The sequence below is a fragment of the Balaenoptera borealis genome (genome assembly GCF_965194805.1).
Source record: "Balaenoptera borealis genome assembly, chromosome: 12".
NCBI lineage: Eukaryota > Metazoa > Chordata > Mammalia > Artiodactyla > Balaenopteridae > Balaenoptera > Balaenoptera borealis.
Genome location: NC_138869.1, coordinates 80,233,605 through 80,254,049, shown reverse-complemented (window position 1 = coordinate 80,254,049; position 20,445 = coordinate 80,233,605). Strand labels below are relative to the sequence as shown.

The following is a 20,445-nucleotide window of genomic DNA, read 5'->3' as shown; positions in this document are numbered from 1 at the left end:
ATCTTCCAGGTCCCTTATCCGTTCTTCTGCCTCAGTTATTCTGCTATTGATTCCTTCTAGAGAATTTTTAATTTCATTTACTGTGTTTTTCATCATTGTTTGTTTGCTCTTTAGTTCTTCTAGGTCTTTGTTACACGTTTCTTGTATTTTCTCCATTCTATTTCTAAGATTTTGGATCATCTTTACTATCATTACTCTGGATTCTTTTTCAGGTAGACTACCTATTTCCTCTTCATTTGTTAGGTCTGGTGTGTTTTGACCCTACTCCTTCATCTGCTGTGTGTTTTTCTGTCTTCTCATTTTGCTTAACTTACTGTGTTTGGGGTCTCCTTTTCGCAGGCTGCACGTTAGTAGTTCCCGTTGTTTTTGGTGTCTGCCTCCAGTGGCTAAGGTTGGTTCAGTGGCTTGTGTAGGCTTCCTGGTGGAGGGGACTTGTGCCTGTGTTCTGGTGGATGAGGCTGGATCCTGTCTTTCTGGTGGGCAGGACCATGTCCGGTGGTGTGTTTTGGGGTGTTTGGGAACTTAGTATGATTTTAGGCAGCCTCTCTGCTAATGGGTGGGGTTGTGTTCCTGTCTTGCTAGTTGTTTGGCATGGGGAGTCCAGCACTGGAGCTTGCTGGTCGTTGATTGGAGCTGGGTCTTAGCGTTGAGACGGAGGTCTCTGGGAGAGCTTTCAACAATTAATATTACGTGGGGCCGGGAGGTCTCTGGTGGACCAATGTCCTGAGCTCAGCTCTCCCACCTCAGAGGCTCAGGCCTGACATCTGGCCGGAGCACCAAGACCCTGTCAGCCACACAGTTTTTAATTCTTCTGATTTCCCACAGCTCTACTTCCCATCTGTGATTCAGCCAGTCACACAGCTGCTAGTGTTGGAGGGTCTCCTGCAGAGGCGGGGCATGGCTGTGGCTCACTGCGGGGACAATGACACTGGCAGCAGAAGTTCTGGGAAGTACTCTTTGGTGTGAGGCCTCCCGTAGTCCCGATAATATAGTTTTTTTTTTTGTGGTAAATCTTTTCAGTAGCAGTGAGCAGAGCCAGGAATATGCTTGGTCAACAAAATAATGTTGAACACACTCCTCTTAAAATCTGATGCAGCATCAATAAAAGTAAAAGTATAATGATGGAGCAGAAAAGGAAATTATCAAACAGAATTTTGGAGACAAGAAGACAAGTAGTCAACTGGCAATCAGATTGGAAAACTCAAGAAAGCTGAATCTTAAGCCAACAGTGGAGAAAGCTAGCTTAATATTCATCAAAATGTCCAAGAATTGGGCTTCCCTGGTGGCGCAGTGGTTGAGAATCTGCCTGCCAATGCAGGGGACACGGGTTCAAGCCCTGGTCTGGGAAGATCCCACATGCCGTGGAGCAACTAGGCCCGTGAGCCACAACTACTGAGCGAGCCATAACTACTGAGCCTGCGTGTCTGGAGCCTGTGCTCCACAACAAGAGAGGCCACAATAGTGAGAGGCCCGTGCACCGCAATGAAGAGTGAGAGGTCCGCGCACCGCGATGAAGAGTGGCCCCCACTTGCCACAACTAGAGAAAGCCCTCGCACAGAAACGAAGACCCAACACAGCCAAAAATAAATAAATAAATATTAAAAAAAAAAAAAAGTCCAAGAATTGATGAAACCCGTCTGAAAGTGGGGCATGAAGAGAATGCTGATACAAGGAGACCGGTTGAAGGATGTGGGAAAAGTGGTTGGGTCCCTATATCCCCTCTCGCATGCCATGTACTTGGGCAAGCTGCCCTTCCTCCACTCTGGCAGGAGTCTGGAAGTTTATTTTCTGGAGAGGGTAAAATGCAGGGTCCCTTTATCTGATACACTCGAATATAGTCACAGACGTATTCTTCCAGAAGCAGAAACACTCACGACTGACTCACACAGGTTACATGAGATTTTCTCCAACAGGCATTCGGAAAAAAAGAAAAGAAATATGAGTCCTGACCGCCCTCCATCCACTGACCCAGTAAACTCCCTGTGCCTGATACATTTTTAAAAAGGCTCTATCGGTGTTTGCTATTATGATTTCTCCTCTTGTAATAGTATTTTTTTCTACTGACTTTTTAAAATACTTTAGTGCTACTTTATCCAGTCTGTCACTATTTTTAGAGCTTCGCTGGTAGAGTTTACCATGATAAAATGTCTCTTTTTGCCCTGCTTGGTACTTTTCAATTTTAATTCTTTGTCTTATATTCCAATGGTCAGTTCTGTTTTTTATTTGTGTTTGCCTGATCTTTGTTCTTTATTTTTTGTTTAGCTTTCAGTATATTCCTTTGTTTTACTGGTTCTCTTATAAACAAGGAATGTTTGAGGTTCTTTTTTTTTTAATCTGACTGTGATTTGGGGAGTATAATTTATTCACATTTGATGTCATATTTAAAATGCTTGCTCTTACTTTCAGGATGTTGTTTTATGAGTTTATGCATTTCCTTCCTCTCTTCTGTTTTTGTGTCTTTCTTTATTTGGACCTAGGTTTTGTCTTTTTTATTTCTCTTGGGAGGTATACTTTGTATGTCTTCTTCCAAACTCTGATATGCAAGATACAGCCCATGCAATCATATGCAGCAGCTTGCTCTTATAAATAGAGGAGGGAAACATTACTTTTCCTGTGAGTTTGCACGGTCAGTACAGAGCTCTACTTACCCCAAGCATGTGGGGAGAAAGCCGGAGCCTGAAGTGATCTCAGCAATGGGGTCAGCCTTACCTCTGTTCCAGAGTTTCCCAGTGTTCCTAGCTGCAGCAGTGCCCTCCCACTGGGCCAGCTCGGCCCTCATCACAGCATCCTTAACAAAGCCCCTCCATCTGCCTCGTGGCCCAGGCTGATCAGGGGATAGGCCTCCCAGGACTGCGGGTGGAACTTTAAATTTGTCTTCCTGAAAGCTCCCACCACCATGCCAAAAGGCCCCAATTGTCCCCCCTAGATCTGCCTTCAAGATATAATATCTTCATCCAGCCTAGAGGCTGAAGACCTCCTTTGGAGAGGTGCCCTTGAACCTGCCTTATCAGCTCATGCTGCCCTAAGCTGCCACTCAGCTCCCACTTCTACCATTTTAAAAGCAACATGGGGTGATGAGCTTTTAAAAAAAACTGTGGTAAATACAAAATTTACCATCGTCACCATTTTTAAGCGTATAGTTCAGTAGTGTTAAATATATTCACTTTTTTGTGCAGCCAATCTGCAGAACCATCTTGCAAAACTGAAACTCTGTATCCAGTAAACAATACCTCCCTAGCTCTGCACCCCCTAGTTCCTGGAACTCACTGTTCTACTTTCTGTCTCCGTGATTTTGGCTACTCCAAGTACCTCATACAAGTGGAATCATACAGTATTTGTCTTTTCATGACTGCCTTATTTCACTTAGAATAATGTCCTAAAAATATATCTATGTTGTAGTATGCATCACAATTTCTTTCCTTTCTTAAGTCTGAATATGGATCCATTCTATGTATATCCTACTTTGTTGATCCATTTATCCATCAAATGGACCGTATGGTAGTTTTTTAAAAATTAAATAATTTATGTATTTATTTTTGGCTGCGTTGGGTCTTCGTTGCTGCTCGCGGGCTTTCTCTAGTTGTGGCGAGTGGGGGCTACTCTTCGTTGCAGTGCACGGGCTTCTTATTGCAGAGCACGGGCTCCAGGCGAGGGGGCTTCAGTCGTAGCACGCGGGCTCAGTAGTTGTGGCCCGTGGGCTCTAGAGCTCAGGCTCAGTAGTTGTGGTGCACGGGCTTCGTTGTTCTGTGGCATGTGGGATCTTCCCGGACCAGGGCTCGAACCTGTGTCTCCTGCATTGGCAGGTGGATTCTTAACCACTGCGCCACCAGGGAAGCCCCTAAAAAAGCAGTTTTCTTCACCCGATTCTAGACCTGCTAAGTCGGATTAGGGGAGGGAGGGAGGTGATCCTTAATGCTCACAAAGATTTGAAATGCTCTGCACGAGAGGATTGAAATGTACCTTGATTTTAACCCACAACCGCCGGCAGCAAGTCCTTAATTTTTTAGCACCCCTGGAAAATGGGAGAAATGAAATCTCAGCTTGGGAGAGCGTCCCAAAGGTGACCACCAGTAGTCACCTTCTCCTGGGCTGAGTTCCCCAGCAGCAAGCCATGAAGAGTGGACAGAGAAAGCTCCCTGGTGGCTCCCCTTCCCCACGCCCAAGCCCCAGGGAGGACGGAGGCAGCAAGGCAGCGGAAGAACCTTTCCTTCTGCCCAGGCACAGAGCCAGAGAAGCCTCTAGGGCAAGCCGCGCAGGAACCAGCCCCATACATTGCCTCTGTTATTTCTTGGCTTCTGCACATTTCGGTAGACCTGAAATAACCTCACTGCCAACGAAGCAGCACCCTGGGCTTTGGAAATTCTAATCGTCAGCCATCATTCCTCTGTTCATTTCTTCAAGAACATTTGTGAACTCTCAGGTCCCTCCACAGTTCCTGTGGACGTGAATACTAGTCGTTGAAAAAGAAGGAGGGGGTGGAGGAGACAACAGAGAAAGAAAGAGAAAAGGCACTAGTTAAGAGATACCGGGTCATCGAGAGGAACCCAGTTCCCCCACAGTTGCCGGGGTATCTCCTGATAAGACAATGCGATGCCTACGTGGATAAGCGCAAACTTAGGATGCAGGCTAGCTGGGTTTGAGTCCTGATTCTGCCATTTCAAGGCTGTGTGACCTTAGGCAAGTTATTTGACCTCTCTGCGCCTGTGTTTTCTCATCCGTGAAATGCAGATAATAACGGTATCTACGCCTTAGATTGTCATGAGGATTAAATAAATAAGCACACTCCAAGTTCTTAACAGTGCCTGGCACAGGGTGTTGAAGAAGTCTTAGGAATTATTATTTTTGTTATCATTATGATGTGAGATAACTAGGAAAAAATGATAGAGACCACAGATGGCAGAGCGAGCTGTCTCTCGGGTGGTGTTCATTGGTGTGTGGGGTTCATGGTAAAGCACACACCCTGGAGGGCAGGGGTTATTTGGCTCTTCTACTGAGACTTAAGGAAGTTTGGATTGGGAAACACATCACAGGAAAATTCACTTGGAGGCAGGGATGAGCTAGGAGCCCCATATCAGGTCAAGGTAAGGTTATAAGCTACGGAGCTGGCAGTGAACTCAGCAGCAAAGCCAATCAATGTCAGTTCTTAAACAAAGAAGCCACATGATGACAGTAGATGAGCTTTATGGAGATGAAGCAAGTAGCAGTATGCAAATAGGGGGGGTCCATGTGAATGGTGCCCCCAGAACAGCGTGATGCCCTGTCCCAGAATAGCACTTACTCTGTCACCAAAACTATTCTAGTGTTTTACATTGATTAATCATTTGATCCTCACAACAACCTCATGAGGTAAGCTATTTTTATCCCTTTACTTTATGTGAGTACTGAGGCACTGAGAGGTTAAGTAACTTGCCCAAGGTCACACAGCCATTTTATGGCAGAGTTAGGATTTGAATTCAATTTCTGCAGAGTCCTTATGCTTAATTATTGTACCATATGATCTAACTAACATTTATTAAGAGTTTACTATGTTCCACGTTGTGGTTGGCTTATTTCTCATAACAATTCTATCAGGTCAGCACTATTATTATTCCATTTTACAGAAAAGAAAACTGAGGCTCAGAGAGGACAAGTAACTTCCTCAAGGTCGCGTAGCTAGTAAGGGCCTGTACCCAGGCATTCTGGCTCTAGAGCTGGCTCTCAAAGCCCCCGCCTCAGAAGGCAACCATCGAACCATCTAGGAGAAAAAGGGCCAGAGGAGGAGAAAATAATTTCTAAGTGTGCACAATCTAAACAGCCCTAATGTTGCAGAAATATTGGGATGGGGACAGGCTGAGTGTGGAGGAGAGGTCGTGAGACTCGTCTAAAAGGTCCTGCGAATGACTCAGGGTTCATGTCTCAGTACAGTGGAGGACAGCACCATTTATATTTCTTGACAAGCCTCAGGCTGCAGGAACTCTGAGAAACTCAGATAGGCTGATTTCTTCCGCTCCTGCATCTAGAGACTGGTCTATAAAAAGTCGATGCCCAGATCATACCACAGAGACGAATCCATTTCATTTCCCCGACCCTTCAATCACCGGTTGCCCGCCATCCTCGGGGCACAAGGTGCTGACCCAGAATCTGCAGCCCTACCCTCAGCCTGAACATCCCGGGGCACGAGAACAGAGAACCATCGCGAAAAGACGTCTCTAACATTCACTGACTATTTTCTAAAATGTTCTTTCAGCTTCTCCGTGAACACGAACTAGCAGGGGAGGACCCAGTAAGGCAAAAACGAGCTGGTATGTAACCCTTTGCTTGGCCATTTTTCTAGTAAATCCCATCAAATGACATTTGTTGTAACTTTTTGAAACACTGGGATCCACATAATTCAGTCTCTGAGCATCTCAGGGTTCGGTTTCTAGAAGTAACTGCAAAGGAACTCCATTCTCTATCAAATGACATTAAAGGGATCTTATCAGCACATTCAAGGCTCGTGTCCTCTCCCATCACCTCTCCTCAGAGCCTGAAGATTTCCCCGAGGCCCCTTCCTTCAGCTGCCCTCCGCCACCACCAAAAAGCCTGCTTCTCTCTTCTCAGCCCAGCAGCCTTGCCTTTTTTCTTTTCTTTTAACCTTGTCTCCTCTCACTCAGCACTTTATTTTGTGGATCAATTGAATCGCTAGACCCAAGTCCTTTTCTGCCACTGAATTCCAAAGAAGCTGTCTGGAAAACACAGGGCTCTGCCCTTTGGAGGGTTGGGCTGTGAGCTGTGAGCACCTGCATGCCGGTCCTCAGTGTCCCCTCCCTCGTGTGGGACCATGAGCAGGTGGGTACATCTGGAGGCTGCATTTTCCAAGGACCAGCTCCTTCTTCCACCACCGCAACCTTGCAAAAGCATCAAGCTGATTTTCTCATTTCCCTGCAGAAAATCCTTCAAGGGCTGCCAATTGCCTTGGAGATAAAATCTGATTATCCGCTCACTGGACCCTATGTGCTTTACCCACTCACTCTCCTTCTGCTGCTTTTCACAGAGTCAGTATCCCACCCACCCCCCCCCTTTGCTTGTCTGGGGGACTCAATTCCCATGGGCTCCTGCCCTGGAAGGTCTTCCATCAATTCCCCAGACAGGGAAGGGCTGTTCTCCTGGGTTCCCATTACCCACAATACATCCTCATAGCCCAACATTTATCCCAATGCATTGTAATTCTTTTGCTTCCTGTTTGCCACTCCCAGGAGACACGAGCTCCCTTGAACCCTCTTCCTCTCTGCAGCCTGGCGTGTAGCCCAGTGTCCCTAAAGATGAGTGAACAAATAAAGAGTCTCTGTCATAGCTGCCCCTGTGTGAGTTCAGAGGATATGTTCCTTTTTGCTAAGAGTCTGCTGGCTTCGTGGCTGGACCAACCTTCTAGAAACTTCTTCACTTGTAACATTGGGACTGAATCCTTTTCCAGGCATGTTGGGACTTGGTCTGTTCAGTCTGGTGGTCTAAAAGAGACTTTAGGCTGCCAGAGGGAGCAGGCTTGCCCCGAGGGCAGGATAAAGGCGTCAGGTAGAGCCCTTTACAGGGCCATAACAAGATCCGCCTGCAGCCCCGTGCGTGAAATGAGAATTCAACCATATTGTATTAAGCTTTTGAAATGCTCACCGCAAGTTCATACCATTGGTCCTCTCTCCTTCCCTTCCTTCCCTTATTTTTTCTATTTTAACCCTGTTTTATATCCCTATGGGATCCTCACTTGCCCTCCTCTCCTTCCCTAAAGTGATCTACAGCACAGACTGTACTTCCTTTGCTTTAAAACAAACATTATCACCTCTACCCCCTCCCTGAAAACCCCTTGAACCCTCCCACCCCCATGACAGGAACAGGACCAGAGATGTCCCCACTCAGTATTTTGAAAGACTTTTCTTCTTAAAATCAAACCACTTAAGTTCCAGCTCCAGGTTCTGCCAGCTTCTTCTAGGGCTCAGGCTGCCACCTGCCTCAGGACCAGTTGGTGACCTACACCTGGAAAAATAACATCTTTCTGCACTTCCTGGCCTAGCTATTTATGATCTTTGGTGACAGCATGAGAGGTTAGCCCTCAGAGAGGAAACCACTTCCACTTCTAAGGATTTGACATTCCAAAATTTTTCCAGACGTGCTTTCATTAAAAACAGTCACGATGATGATAAATCACCATGAAAACATGTTTTCCATTTTTTATACATGGTTTGGGCCTCGAGGGTCACTTTGGAAGTGTTAATGACTCAACCCATCATCTGCAGAAGAAGGATTGGCCTTGGTACTTGTACAAAATCACTGGAGTAAGAACTGGTCATGGAAAGGCCCAGGCACTAGGCCGCAGATACTCAGAATATAAGTTGAAATTAAGAGCATCGCTCTCCAGGAAAACTAGGAAAGCAAGCAATAGGAGGGTTACATTCAGCAGATACCACACAGAAGTGTCTGTGTTCTGGAGCCTTCATGCCAGAAAGGGACAAACAAAGTTTCCAAGAGAAAGAGAATTCTCAAAAGGAACTTCCTTTTGAGGCACTGGACCAACTCTTTAGAGCTTTAAAGTTTGATCCTTTAAAGGTAGGATCAATACTCACATCTATTCTCAGAGCTATGGACTTCTTCCTCTACCACATATTACGTATCACAAATATATCACACACATCCAAACACACACACATATATATACATACATACAAATATACAAATATATTTTTACTGTATAAGGTTGTTGAGAGGATTAAATAATATTATGTACTTATTTTTTTAAATGTTAATATAGTTATCTGGGGTGGGTATTTGATGTTTTTATTTGTTTTAATGGTTTTTAAAATTAAAAACAAATTTAATTGATTGATTTATAAAAATATTGCATTTGACAGAGCCTGAAATATCCCTGGTACAGAGAAGGTTTTGTAGAACTACTGAAGGCAGGAGGTTGAATGCCACAATATTAGCATTTTAGGAAAACTATTTCAAAACTCTGTGGGGGCAGAGAAACCTTCACCAAAAACTCGGAGGCCAGAGGCAAGAAGAGTATGAACCTGCTTGTTAGTGGCTATTGGGGAGCAGAGGGAATTAAGCATCCATCAAAGCCTCCAGAATTCTGTCCTGATTCCACCAGGAAGTGGATTCTAGACCAGCCGAGAGGCTGGCACAGAGGAGGCATTGGTGGAAGCCATCTGAAGTGAAAATTTGCCAGATGGTTACGGCTGAAGGAATTAGATGAAGAGGTTAGTGCCGGGAGACCAGCAAGGACCCTCAGCAGTGTGGACCGTCATCGGTCCTGGTACCTGGAATGACGTTAGGAAAGGAACATGGCGAACGCTTGTGAGGGACATTTTGAGAACTGGGTCAAAAGGACTTGGGGACAGACTTGACATGGGGGTGACAGGGAGGGATGATCTATATGATACTTGGGGGTGCACAGACCCGGGTGACTGGGGAGGTGGAGGCCACAGGTAGAAGCCGGAGCTGGAATGAAAATCTTATTTTGGAAGTACAACAGTCAGCGGGAAATTTAGTCTTAAGGGCAATCTTCACAGGGGACTGAAAGCAGAAGTTTCTTGGGAATTCCCTGGGGGTCCAGTGGTTAAGGCTCCGTGCTTCCACTGCAGGGGGCACGGGTTCGATCCCTGGTTGGGGAATTAAGATCCTGCATGCTGCATGGTGCGGCCAAAAATAAATAAAGTGCCGGATGGACTGATTTTAAAGTCTTTTTTTTTTTAAAAAGAGGCTTCTTAGGTTGGAAGTAACGCAAATGTGTCCTCAGCATCAATTATGAAGTTACCCAGGTCAGATTTCTGAGCTTAACTGGGAACGTGTCTTGGGTCCTGGGCTGAAGAGTCCCCACTGGTTCTTCTTTGGTTTCAAAAGGAATGGCTGGTAGGAGAAAGGGAGACCCAGGATGTCCTAAGCCCGAGCTGGAGGCACTTACATCTTCACAGATTCAGTGAGAGCAAGGTTCCTACCAGACTGGGCTGCCAGCTGCCAGCTCGGAAATCCTGACCTTTCTGCAGACCTGCAGCCCGGCCGGGTGTGCTGTCTCTTTTTGATCTGTGTTCAGGAAATGCTGTGCATTCACCAGGTTGAGGAACAGATTTGGGGATTTTCCTGGCTTTAATCTTTCTTATGATAACATGTGGCATTTCGTGCTCTGAGCAGGCAGTAGTGGTGGCAAAGTGAGAAGAGAAGGCTGGTGCTCTCTGCCTGGTGGGGATTTTCTTTGCTTACCTATCTCAAAAGTGAGACCTGATTGGAAGAGAATTAGGTTTAGTTGACCTACCAGCAGACAGCTGCATAGATGATAATCCTTTCACTTATTATGATCAGTATTATTATTTCTACACGCTGTTTCAGAATGGCTATTCTATGCCAGGCAATTTGCTAGGGGTCTTCATACCCCGACTCCTTAACAACAAATTCTGCAGAGAAAATAGTGCTCCTAATTTACAGATGAGCAAAGCTTGGCTCACTGGGGTTCAGTAGCCTCCCAGGTGAGAGGGCATTTACCCCAGTTCTCTCTGGCTCCAAGTCCTAGCTCATAGTTAAGAGTCAGAGTTTTCAACATGACTTTCTGGATCTTGCCTGTGAGATTCCGTGCCATGATTTTTTTTTTTTTTTTCAGCAAAGAAGGGTTTTTAATATTTAATTAGTATACATTTATTAAGCACCTATTGGGCACAAAAAACGTAAAACATGCTGACTGCTGCTATCAACTTTTAATCTGGTTGTAAGGATAGGATATGCACGCATCATAAGTTAAATTCAAAGTCTGTAAGATCCAAAGCAGAGTCACCCCATACTGGGAGCCTGAAAAAGGCAAAGCTACTGCCTAGAAAATGGTAGGAGCTACAGAGAGATAGGTCTGGGCTAAATGTAAGTTTCTAACAGAACTAACTAAAGGTGGGTTGGACCGTCTTATATGGAGGTGAGTTTCATGTCATGCAAGGTATTTAAGCCAATCTGAATAAGCACCTAGCAGGAGTGTTTATAGAGGGCATCGTGGCATCTGATGAGTGGTTAAAGGTGATCTTTAAAATACTCAAACAACTTCACGATGCCTTGATTCTGTGAGTCCTCAGGTCACTGAACACGCATAGACTCAGAGAGTGACCAGGAGAGAATTGATTGAGGTTGAGGCATGAAAGAAGGAGCAGAAATGGGACAGAAGAAGGGAGGGAGGAGGGAGCTCCAGGCAGAGGGAATACGAGGAGATTAATGACGGTCTGGGGCTTTTTCTTATGCATATATTGCAGAAGGAAACTGCGTTCTCTCTAACCACATTTAGAGGAAGTTTACGCAGCTGTGATTCTCGGAGCAGATTTGTTGAGTGAGGGCCACTAGCATCGCTTTACATGGGGCTGACTTTGATGATTTGGGTGTACGATGAGCTAGTAGAATTGATTCTTTTCTCCAGGCCTCACAGCCCATTGTTTTATGCCACAGTGCTGCCCTCCGTCTCCCCCATCCATGCCTGCCCCCCAGACCATAGCCTGGGGTTCTGGCAGTTTTCCTCTGTGTGAACAAACCTTTCAAAACCTAAAGGGAGAACAGGATCTTTGACTCTCTGCTGACAAAGGTACAGCAGATCCAGAAGATGCTGCCAAATTGGTACCTACGAGAACATGTCAAGAAGAAAGCAGAGCAGGTAGCTTTTAATATTTACCTGCTACAGGACTAAGGGGGAGAAACGAGAGCCAAATCTTCAGTGATAAAGACGCATGGGCCGCTTTGGTCAAGAGAAAACCATACGAACCTCATTTCTCCCGAGTGATGTCAGCAGGCTTCACTCTCTTGCAGGTGAGAGATTCATTTATACATTGACTTAGGCCCCGACTTCTGAGAAGCCGTAGTTCCCAGGAGAGTGGCCAGGCAAAAATAGTCTTGTTTGCTTAAACAGCTGTGATGAAGACCCAGAACTGCTTGTCACAGTTTGTGGCCAACTTTCCAGAAATGTCTCTTTAAGATAAGCGCAGTGTGGCGGGCAGTGATTAATGGGAAAGGAGAGGGGAAATCCTGGTTGGTTTGTGCCTCCCAGGCCAGGGATAGGCCTGCGTCTGTGACACTGATGATCCCTGGAATGTGTTACCTTCCACTGGGGCATCGGTAAGTCAGAAGAACTCAGACAAACAACACCAGGGCGAAGGAGCCCGAGGCAAAGAGAACACACTGAACTGTCTGGAATCAGGTGGTCCAGAGGCAGCAGAGAAGCATGGAAGGGCCTCTAAAATACACACTTACACAGAGCGGGAGGAACCGTCCTGCTCCTCCTGGGTCCCTTGTAGCCTGGGGCAAGCCCACCAGCATCACTTTCCGAAGCTCTGAAGTCCTCAGGTTTGGAGGAGGTGAGGTGGACAGGGCGTGGCCTTTCGACCCCAAATCTTGGGCCCCTGACCCCACCCTACACAAGTCATACTAATCCTGAGCGTCTGGGCTTCTTCCCTTAAACTCAGATGCTCTCCCTGGGCATTACAGGGACCGGAGGCCCAGTGGTGTTTCTGTGTTCTGCTTGCCCGTAACACCATGATGCTTTGGGTTCAGGGCCAAGCCAGTGGTCCCTGGTAGGTCCAGCCAAGCTATCTCTATCTTTGAAGTTATTAATTACTGCATGCCCACCCCACCTCCAAAACATCCTTTATTCTCTTTTCCTGAGGAACACATGGCACCATTAGGGGTGATATGATTCTATCAGTCACACTGTCAGAGTGAGGTAATGGAAAGAACCCCATTCTAGAAGTCCAGAGATCCAAGTTCTGGGCACCACCAGCAAGCAGCAGGAGCTGGGGCAAGTCATTTACTCTTTGGGGGAATCATTCTTCTCACGCCTAAAAGCAGAGATTTCTGGGACTAACTTATAAAGATTCTACTTTGACTCACCTGGGTTGAGGTTCCACAATATCTGTGTGTGTAGAATCCCTACGTGTGGATAATCACCAGTCAGGAGTGGGGACCACTGGAATAGATGATTTCCAAGGGCAAGCCTGTAGCCTTCTGAGTTACTATGGTGTTTTTGAGCCTGTTTTGAAGAATTGACCATTTTTCAAGAAGACATTTCTTTCTCCATTAAATGTTCCCCATCCTTACCAGTCTCTATGGAAAACTGGTGCTCAGGCTGAGGGTTATTCTGAAACTCCCTTAGAAGTTGTCAAGCACATAAAAGGTGGCTGAGGGGAAGGGGGTCTTAGAGGCTGGTGCTTTAATTAATATCTGCACAAATGCCATAGACTAGAACTCGCTAAAGTCACAGGAACTGTCCTCTTAGTGGTATTTTAAGCTTTTGGCTCAGCTCCTTGTAGGATCTCAGCGGAAGAACTACCTTGGCTTCAGTGGGGAATGACGACATCCAGGAAGCACCATGTGCTTTTCAGGCACACTGCTCATTCTCCAATTACGTCTGTAAAGAGCAGAGAGAGGTGGGCTCAGGGATGGGTGATACTGACGGCCCTCAGGCAGGCATTGAAATCATGCTGGGGTCAGACCCTGGGAGGCAATAATGCAGGTGATGGAGTGGGTGCTACGGGATTGTTACTGACCTCACTCATCTCAAAAGCAGCTACCGTCCAGGAAATCCTGTTTACATTCATTCCTGGGAGGAGAGTAGACTGACCACAGCAAAGAGGATCCTGGAGCTTCTGAATCCTCCGGAGGGTATAAACATTGCTGCATTACTTTTCAGGAAAAAGAATGTGCTCTAAAACAGACCTTATAAATATCATGCAGCCGCCCTCCTTGCAAATGTTCCCAGCAGGCCACATACTATGTCTAGGGTTAGGATCACTCAGATTAAGATTAGCCGTCCTTCCAGGAAGCTTGTTTGCATCACAGAACCGTTTGCAAATCAGAAAGAAAACAGGAAATTTCAAGCAATGCCATAATATCGTGGCAAGCTGAGATTCCGCACTGGGTTTTAAAAGTCACTGTGTTCTACTTGTAAATACATTTTTATAAGGAGGAAACATACCTTAAGATGCATTCCTAATTTTAAGAAAATGTGCCCAGACATTTTTTACAGCAAGTTAATTACAGCAAGTTGAAGGATGCCAAAATGAAATAATTCTCAACAAGGTTGATAAGTAAAACCAAACTCCTAGACAAACATAGTTTACAGCTGTAAGTGGACAAATATTACCATTTTCTACAATAAACATTTATCAGTTGGAGTTTCCCATGGTAAACTTACTCCATTTTAGTGTTTCTCATAAATAATCCTTGGAATATTTAAAACAAATCTTGTGATATTATGGGGGAAATTCTTTGTCTTTTTAGAAAACAGACATAGAATTTTAATGTTATGGTTTTATATATATACATATATATATGTATCATACTTCCAGATTTTACTTATATTTTAAAGTAAAAGTCTTGCAGGTATTCACTAATCTTTTCCTTATTTGACTGACAAGACAAAATAAGCCACAACTTGTCTTCTCAAGGCATCTGTATTAAAAATTCTCCTATTTTTTGAAGGTTCTTCATTAGCTACTAACCAAGCCCATGGCTTCTGCTCCAGTTATATATTTCAACCAGGAATGAGCCAAAGATTCTGGCCATGACAGAAAGGTGAATCTGTGACTCAACTCAGAAATCGCAGGTTTATCAAGAATTGATTGGACGTGAATTTATTATGTGCTGGGTTCCATGCCAGATGGAGTGGGTAAGGCCATGAGAAGTGAAAGAAGCAGTTCCTGCCCTTGAGAACTTACAACCAACAGCCCAGACATGATGTAATAGTGGTAATTATGCAGGAACATTCCAATAGATCTATTGTCTGGCTTGCCTCGATTGGGAGGCAGACTCATCTAGAATGCCAGCCGGGCAACCAGTCTTGAGACAATTTGGAAGAACAATGAACTGCTGAAGATCTCTTTCATTTTAATTTCCAATTTGCCAATTTTGCTGTCGTTGAGTACCTAGCATGTGCTGGACACCAGAGATACAGAGTAAGAACAAAGAGCCCACGCTGTGCACACAGGCTAAGAACAAAGGGAATTAACTACATGACTTTTCCCAGAGGTCTTCAAGCCGTGCTTGCATCCTTCAGCTCTCAAAATACATGCGTGACCATTGAATGGTGTCAGAAACATACTGACTCATTCTGGTGAGTCAGGACCGTGGCTTTTATTGTCTAGACGGTTGCCAAGCCTCCCTGCTGGGTCTCCCTGCTTCTATTCGCGTCCCATTCGAGTCCATTCTCCACACAGTCACCCTTGGCCTTGGACACCAAAAGGGGTGTGGGAATGGAGAGGATGGACAAGTCCTGAGCTTGGCCTGTGAAGTTCTCAAATGGCCAGAGACCACAGCGCTGATACAAGCTAGATCTGTTTCCTTTCTCCTCTAATATAGCAAGAGTCATAGACAGGAAGAATCATGAAGGGAGGGCTTGGTGGTGATCAGTAAACAAACTTCTTTTTCTCTAAAAAAGTTCATTAGAAATTCTTAAAGGCTGATGTGTCCGGCATCCACATGTCCCCGTCATTAGCTTTTTTTTTTTTTTAATTTTAATTTCTATATTTATTTATTTATTTAACCGCACCACACGGTATGCGGGATCTTAGTTCCCCGACCAGGGATCGAACCACCCCCCTGCAGTGGAAGCGCGGAGCCCTAACCACTAGACCCCAGGGGATTCCCAAGAAACTTCTGCTTTTTGTTTTATATTGGAGTCTAGTTGATTTACAATGCTGTGTTAGTTTCAGGCGTACAGCAAAGTGATTCAGTTATACATGTACATATATCTGTTGTTTTTCAGATTCTTTTCCTCTATAGGTTATCACAGAATACTGAGCAGAGTTCCCTGTGCTCCACAGTAGGTCCTTGTTGTTTATCTATCTTATATATAGTAGTGTGCATCTGTTCATCCCAACCACCTAATTAAAACGTCATTGGCTTTAAGTGCTGAAAGGTCCATCATGTTCTCTCTCTGCCCGCCGCAGTGAGTTCTCACAGCCTTTGTATGCTTTCGTTCCAGTTGCCATGAGCCGTCCTGCAGCCCAAGAGTTCACTGTTGATGTTGAGGTCAGTTTTGAAGACGCCTCCTTCCTGGAGCTTAGCAAAGCTTACTTGAATAACCTCAGTTTTCCAGTTCAAGGGGATGACACTGACCCAGCTACCAACATTTTGAGCATCGAGGTGACAACAGGTGAGTAAAAGACACATTGCTTGAAATAGGAGGATTGGGCCAATCAGGAGAAACGTTGCTCTGAGCTCCTTCCTTTTAGAGGGGGATGTGGGGTGTAGAGGGGGGTAGCCTGGGGAGGGTTGACCTCAGAAAGGATGCAATGGGATGGTTGGGTAAGGAAGATTAGACTTAATGACCATGATACTCATATCTAAGCACCCCAAATTTTCTCCGTTCCCCTCTTCCTGTGCCTCCCCCACCCACTCTTCCAACAGCTTACCTTATGATCCTTTCAAGAAAGGCATGTTTTTTGATCAAATTTTTTTAATTGGAGTATAGTTGATTTACAATGTTAGTTTCCACTGTACAGCAAAGTGAGTCAGTTATACATACACATATATCCACTCTTTTTTTAGATTCTATTCCCATATTGGTCATTACAAAGCATTGAATAGAGTTTCCTGTGCTATTCAGTAGGTTCTTATTGGTTATCTGAAAGGCATTTTTAATCACAGTACACAAAACTGAGGATTTTTAAGGCCAATGTGTATCAAGCACTAAATGCAGTTAGGTGGTCCAGGGGTGGTCGCTTTTGCCACCCTCTTAAGGCACATTTGTATTTTACATGGGAGTCAAAAGTTCTGCTAATACCACCTCCACATCCATCTCAAAAATAAGTAAGTGAGAAACAACAACAACAAAAATAAAACAACCAAAAAAATGCTTTTCACGTCAGCGGGAGAGAGATTTTGACAAAGGGGATCTTGTTGGTTCCCTTCGAAGTACCCCCGGCCAATGTTCACCACACTCACTAGCAGCCTTGACTTCCTCCATTTCTTCTGCTTCTGCTTCACCCCCTCCTGCTGCTGGAGCACAGGACGGGAGCGATGTCCAAGGATTCCGGGGGACTTGGTTGTCCCTCCTATTTCAGGAACAATTATTTGATGGCTTTCCTTTGGGTGGTCACTCTGTGGGCCTTTGCCTAGATACCCACCTGCAGAACAAACAGCTCACAGTGATGTGGCTTTAGTCCACTTTTAGACATAAATTCCAAGCCCTCTGTTTTCAGAGCATTTTTCAATGTCAATTTTTAATGGGATTGGAGTCTAGGCTGTTCACATTTGACTTGAAATGTAAAAGGCACAAGTTTAGAATTTTACTTATACTCTATATTTGTTATCTATTGCTGCGTAATAAATTACCCCCAAAATTAGCATCTAAAACAACAAACTCGGAATTCCCTGACGATCCAGTGGTTAGGACTCTGTGCTTTCAGTGCCGAGGGCCCGGATTTGATCCCAGGTTGGGAAACAAAGATCCCACAAGCCGCACAGCATGGCCAAAAAAGAAACCAAAACAAAACAAACAAAAAACAACAAATGTTTATTATGTCACACAGTTTCTGAGGGCCAAACATCCAGGAAGAGCTTAGCTGGATGGCATTGGCTCTGGGGTCTCTCATGAGGTGGTAGTCAAGCCGTCAGCCAGAGTTGCAATCACCTGAAGGCTCAGCTGAGCCTGGAAAACCCACTTTCAGGCTCACGCATGCGGTTGTTGGCAGCCCTCAGCTCCTCCCTAGCTATTGGCTTAGAGACCTCAGTTCCTAATCATGTGGGCCTCCCTATGACATGTCCTCATGCAATGCAGCTGGCTTCCCCCAGAGCAAGTGATCAGAGAGAGAGAGAGCGAGCATAGCCAAGAGGGAAGCCACAGTGTCTTTTATAACCTAATCTCAGAAGTGATGCACCACCACTTCTTTCTATATTCTCTTGGGCACACAGACCAACCCTAGTACAACATGAGAGGGAGTTACAAAAGGGTGTGAGTACCCAGAGGCAGGGATGGGTGGTGCCATCTTGGAGGCTGGCTGCCATACTCTCTAGTCCGGGAATCTGTTTAGCACTTCATCATTGTAGGCAGCCCCTGGGATAGTCAGAGCTGTCATCTTTTAGGTGGCCGTGCCTAACAGCAAGGTGACATGTACGGGAATCATGAGAATCTCATGCAGTACTACTGAACTTCCCAGAAGGGCAATGTGGAGTGGAGTTAGGGTTTCCTACAAGTATAAATACTTGTCATCTATAAACACAAAGGCGGTAACTACCTTTTCTCTCCTCATTGTTCTGGTTGATGACAGTCTGCAGACCTACTGGAAATGAAACCTGGTGCTCCTGTGAGAAAGGCTATAAGTGGCCTCAGGAAAGGTGCCTCCACAATCTCACTTGCCAAGGGCATGATGGCTCCCCTTCAGGGCATCATTGCAGTTGCCTTAAGGGACTGCCTCCCAAGGGACCTTTTTGCCAGCTCCAGGGAGGTAAGTAACTGCTCACTGAATGTTTGTTTGTTGAGTGGCTATTTGATATCAACTCAACCAAATGCTTCTCTGTCCTGTGTGTACTCAAACGCTGACATGGGATTTTTAAAATATTGCCCTGTGTTCTTCAGCAGATATTACCCTGCGAATGTCGGTCAGACTCAATGTGGGCTTTCAAGAAGAACTCAGGAACTCTTCCTCTGCCCTCTATAGGTCCTACAAGACTGACTTGGAAACAGCGGTGGGTTTTGGTCCCAGGAGGCTCTTAACCAACAAACTCTGAGCTGAACTGAATCTATTGCATTTACAGTGGGTCGTTTGCTTGAATCTGTCAGAATTTGTGAATGTGAATGTTGAAATTATTTCTATACCTCTGGGATGATGAATTAAGAAGCGCTCAAATCAGACGGTGTTCAGGGGATGATTTGACATCATCTTGACCTATAGGTGGAACTTCTTCCCAGGATAGAATTGATTCACGTAAAATTTGGTGGCATCAACTCACAGAAACCTACTAAAAGGTCCAAGAACCTGGTCTAAAAGCACCAGATGGTGCATTTCTATTCATCTTCACACATCACATGGGTGAAACCCCTAACATCTTTTGTGCAGACCAGCCCAAGTCTGGCACAGAGGATTCCACACCACTCTACACTGGAGGTCCCAAGGCATTCACACTTAAGGCAGATTTAAATTTACTCATGTAGATAGGTTCATTTGTGTCATATTGTAGATTCCACATAACAGAAACAGACCTAGAGAACAGACTTGTGGTTGCCAAGGGGGAGTGGGGGAAGGGGAGGGATGGATTGGGAGTGTGGGGTTAGCAGATGCAAACTATTATATATAGAATGGATAAACAACAAGGTCCTACTGTACAGCACAGGGAACTATATTCAATATCCTGTGATAAACCACAATGAAAAGAATATTAAAAAGAATGTATACATATGTAAATTTACTCATGCAAAAAAAGAGGATATTCTCTCATTGTAAACTGTGTGCCAGACACTATTCTAAGTGCTTTACATTGGATTAATTCATCTAAACCTAAATGCTTTGCTTGAGTCAATTCATTTGGAATAGAGCTTCTCAACGGGTGTGGTACAAATTGCTACAGGTGGGCTGAGGTAATGACTCCGCTTAACTCTGTGGGCGGCCAACCCTCTGCCTCAAGCCGGGAGCAGCCTCTTGCTTACCCAGTCAAATATTGCCATTGTTCATGGGCGCCATTGATGAAACTCTGATACAGAAGAGCTGTAGGATATCTGATTTGCATATCCGACATGTAATAGTTCTGCACAGCATGAGAATTCTCCTCATGCACACACATGACGCACTAAAGTATACACTTTTGAGGAAAAAAGGAGAGTTACATATTAATCTTTGGATCCCACCCATCCAGCTACTTAACACAGCACTTTGCACATGGCATCCGCCCTGTAAATATGACTTGATTCAAATTGAATTTCCTGTGGGGTTGGAATTCAGGGAAACAAAAGGAAGTAAAAACATCAGCAAAAAACACATTGGCTCAACCGAAGCTGTGATATGTTAAGTGAGGGATCCGATCCGGCAGTGTGGCAGCTGCAAGAAGGCACCTCGAAGATTTCCAACTACAGGAAATGCAATTGACTGAGGGCCCCGGCTGCTGCCGCGTGGCAGTGCTTGCTGCCTGCTGCTAGTGAATGAGCAGGGCGGGTCTGTCTAGCAAACGGACTCCTTTGAAGGCTGTACTGAACCTTCCCAGGCTCAGTCTAGGATGATTTCATCCAGCCTCCCCTCCTGTCCAATTTCACTCGGGTCTGATGGCTCTCCCTGCCTTCCCCACTGCCTTCCCATTTTTTTCCCCTAGGCATTTCCCGAAGTAAATTTTTTGCACATTTACTCTGGTGTTTGCTTCCTGGAGAACCCAGAATGACCTAGGTGGATAGGAATTACTTCTTCAAAGATCTGCCAGTGCTAGCGCTAACAAAATATACAGGAGAGCATTTTACCCAGGGTGATAAGAAATAGACACTTTTTACTCTGTTTC

At 45.1% G+C, this 20,445-nt stretch overlaps 1 protein-coding gene across 8 annotated transcripts in view; it reads left to right on the top strand.

Annotated features, from left to right (window-relative positions):
* ADGRF5 (adhesion G protein-coupled receptor F5) overlaps positions 1-20,445 on the top strand; it is a 109,266-nt gene that overhangs the window by 56,989 nt on the left and 31,832 nt on the right. For 6 of the 8 annotated variants that reach the window (XM_082347556.1, XM_082347558.1, XM_082347559.1 and 3 more), the window contains 4 exons: positions 6,227-6,281; positions 15,947-16,117; positions 18,234-18,410; positions 18,542-18,651. In XM_082347556.1, coding sequence (XP_082203682.1) covers positions 6,227-6,281; positions 15,947-16,117; positions 18,234-18,410; positions 18,542-18,651 — 513 coding nt within the window. The remainder of the gene's footprint in view (positions 1-6,226; positions 6,282-15,946; positions 16,118-18,233; positions 18,411-18,541; positions 18,652-20,445) is intronic. The other 2 variants (XM_082347555.1, XM_082347552.1) reach the window with 1 other exon arrangement.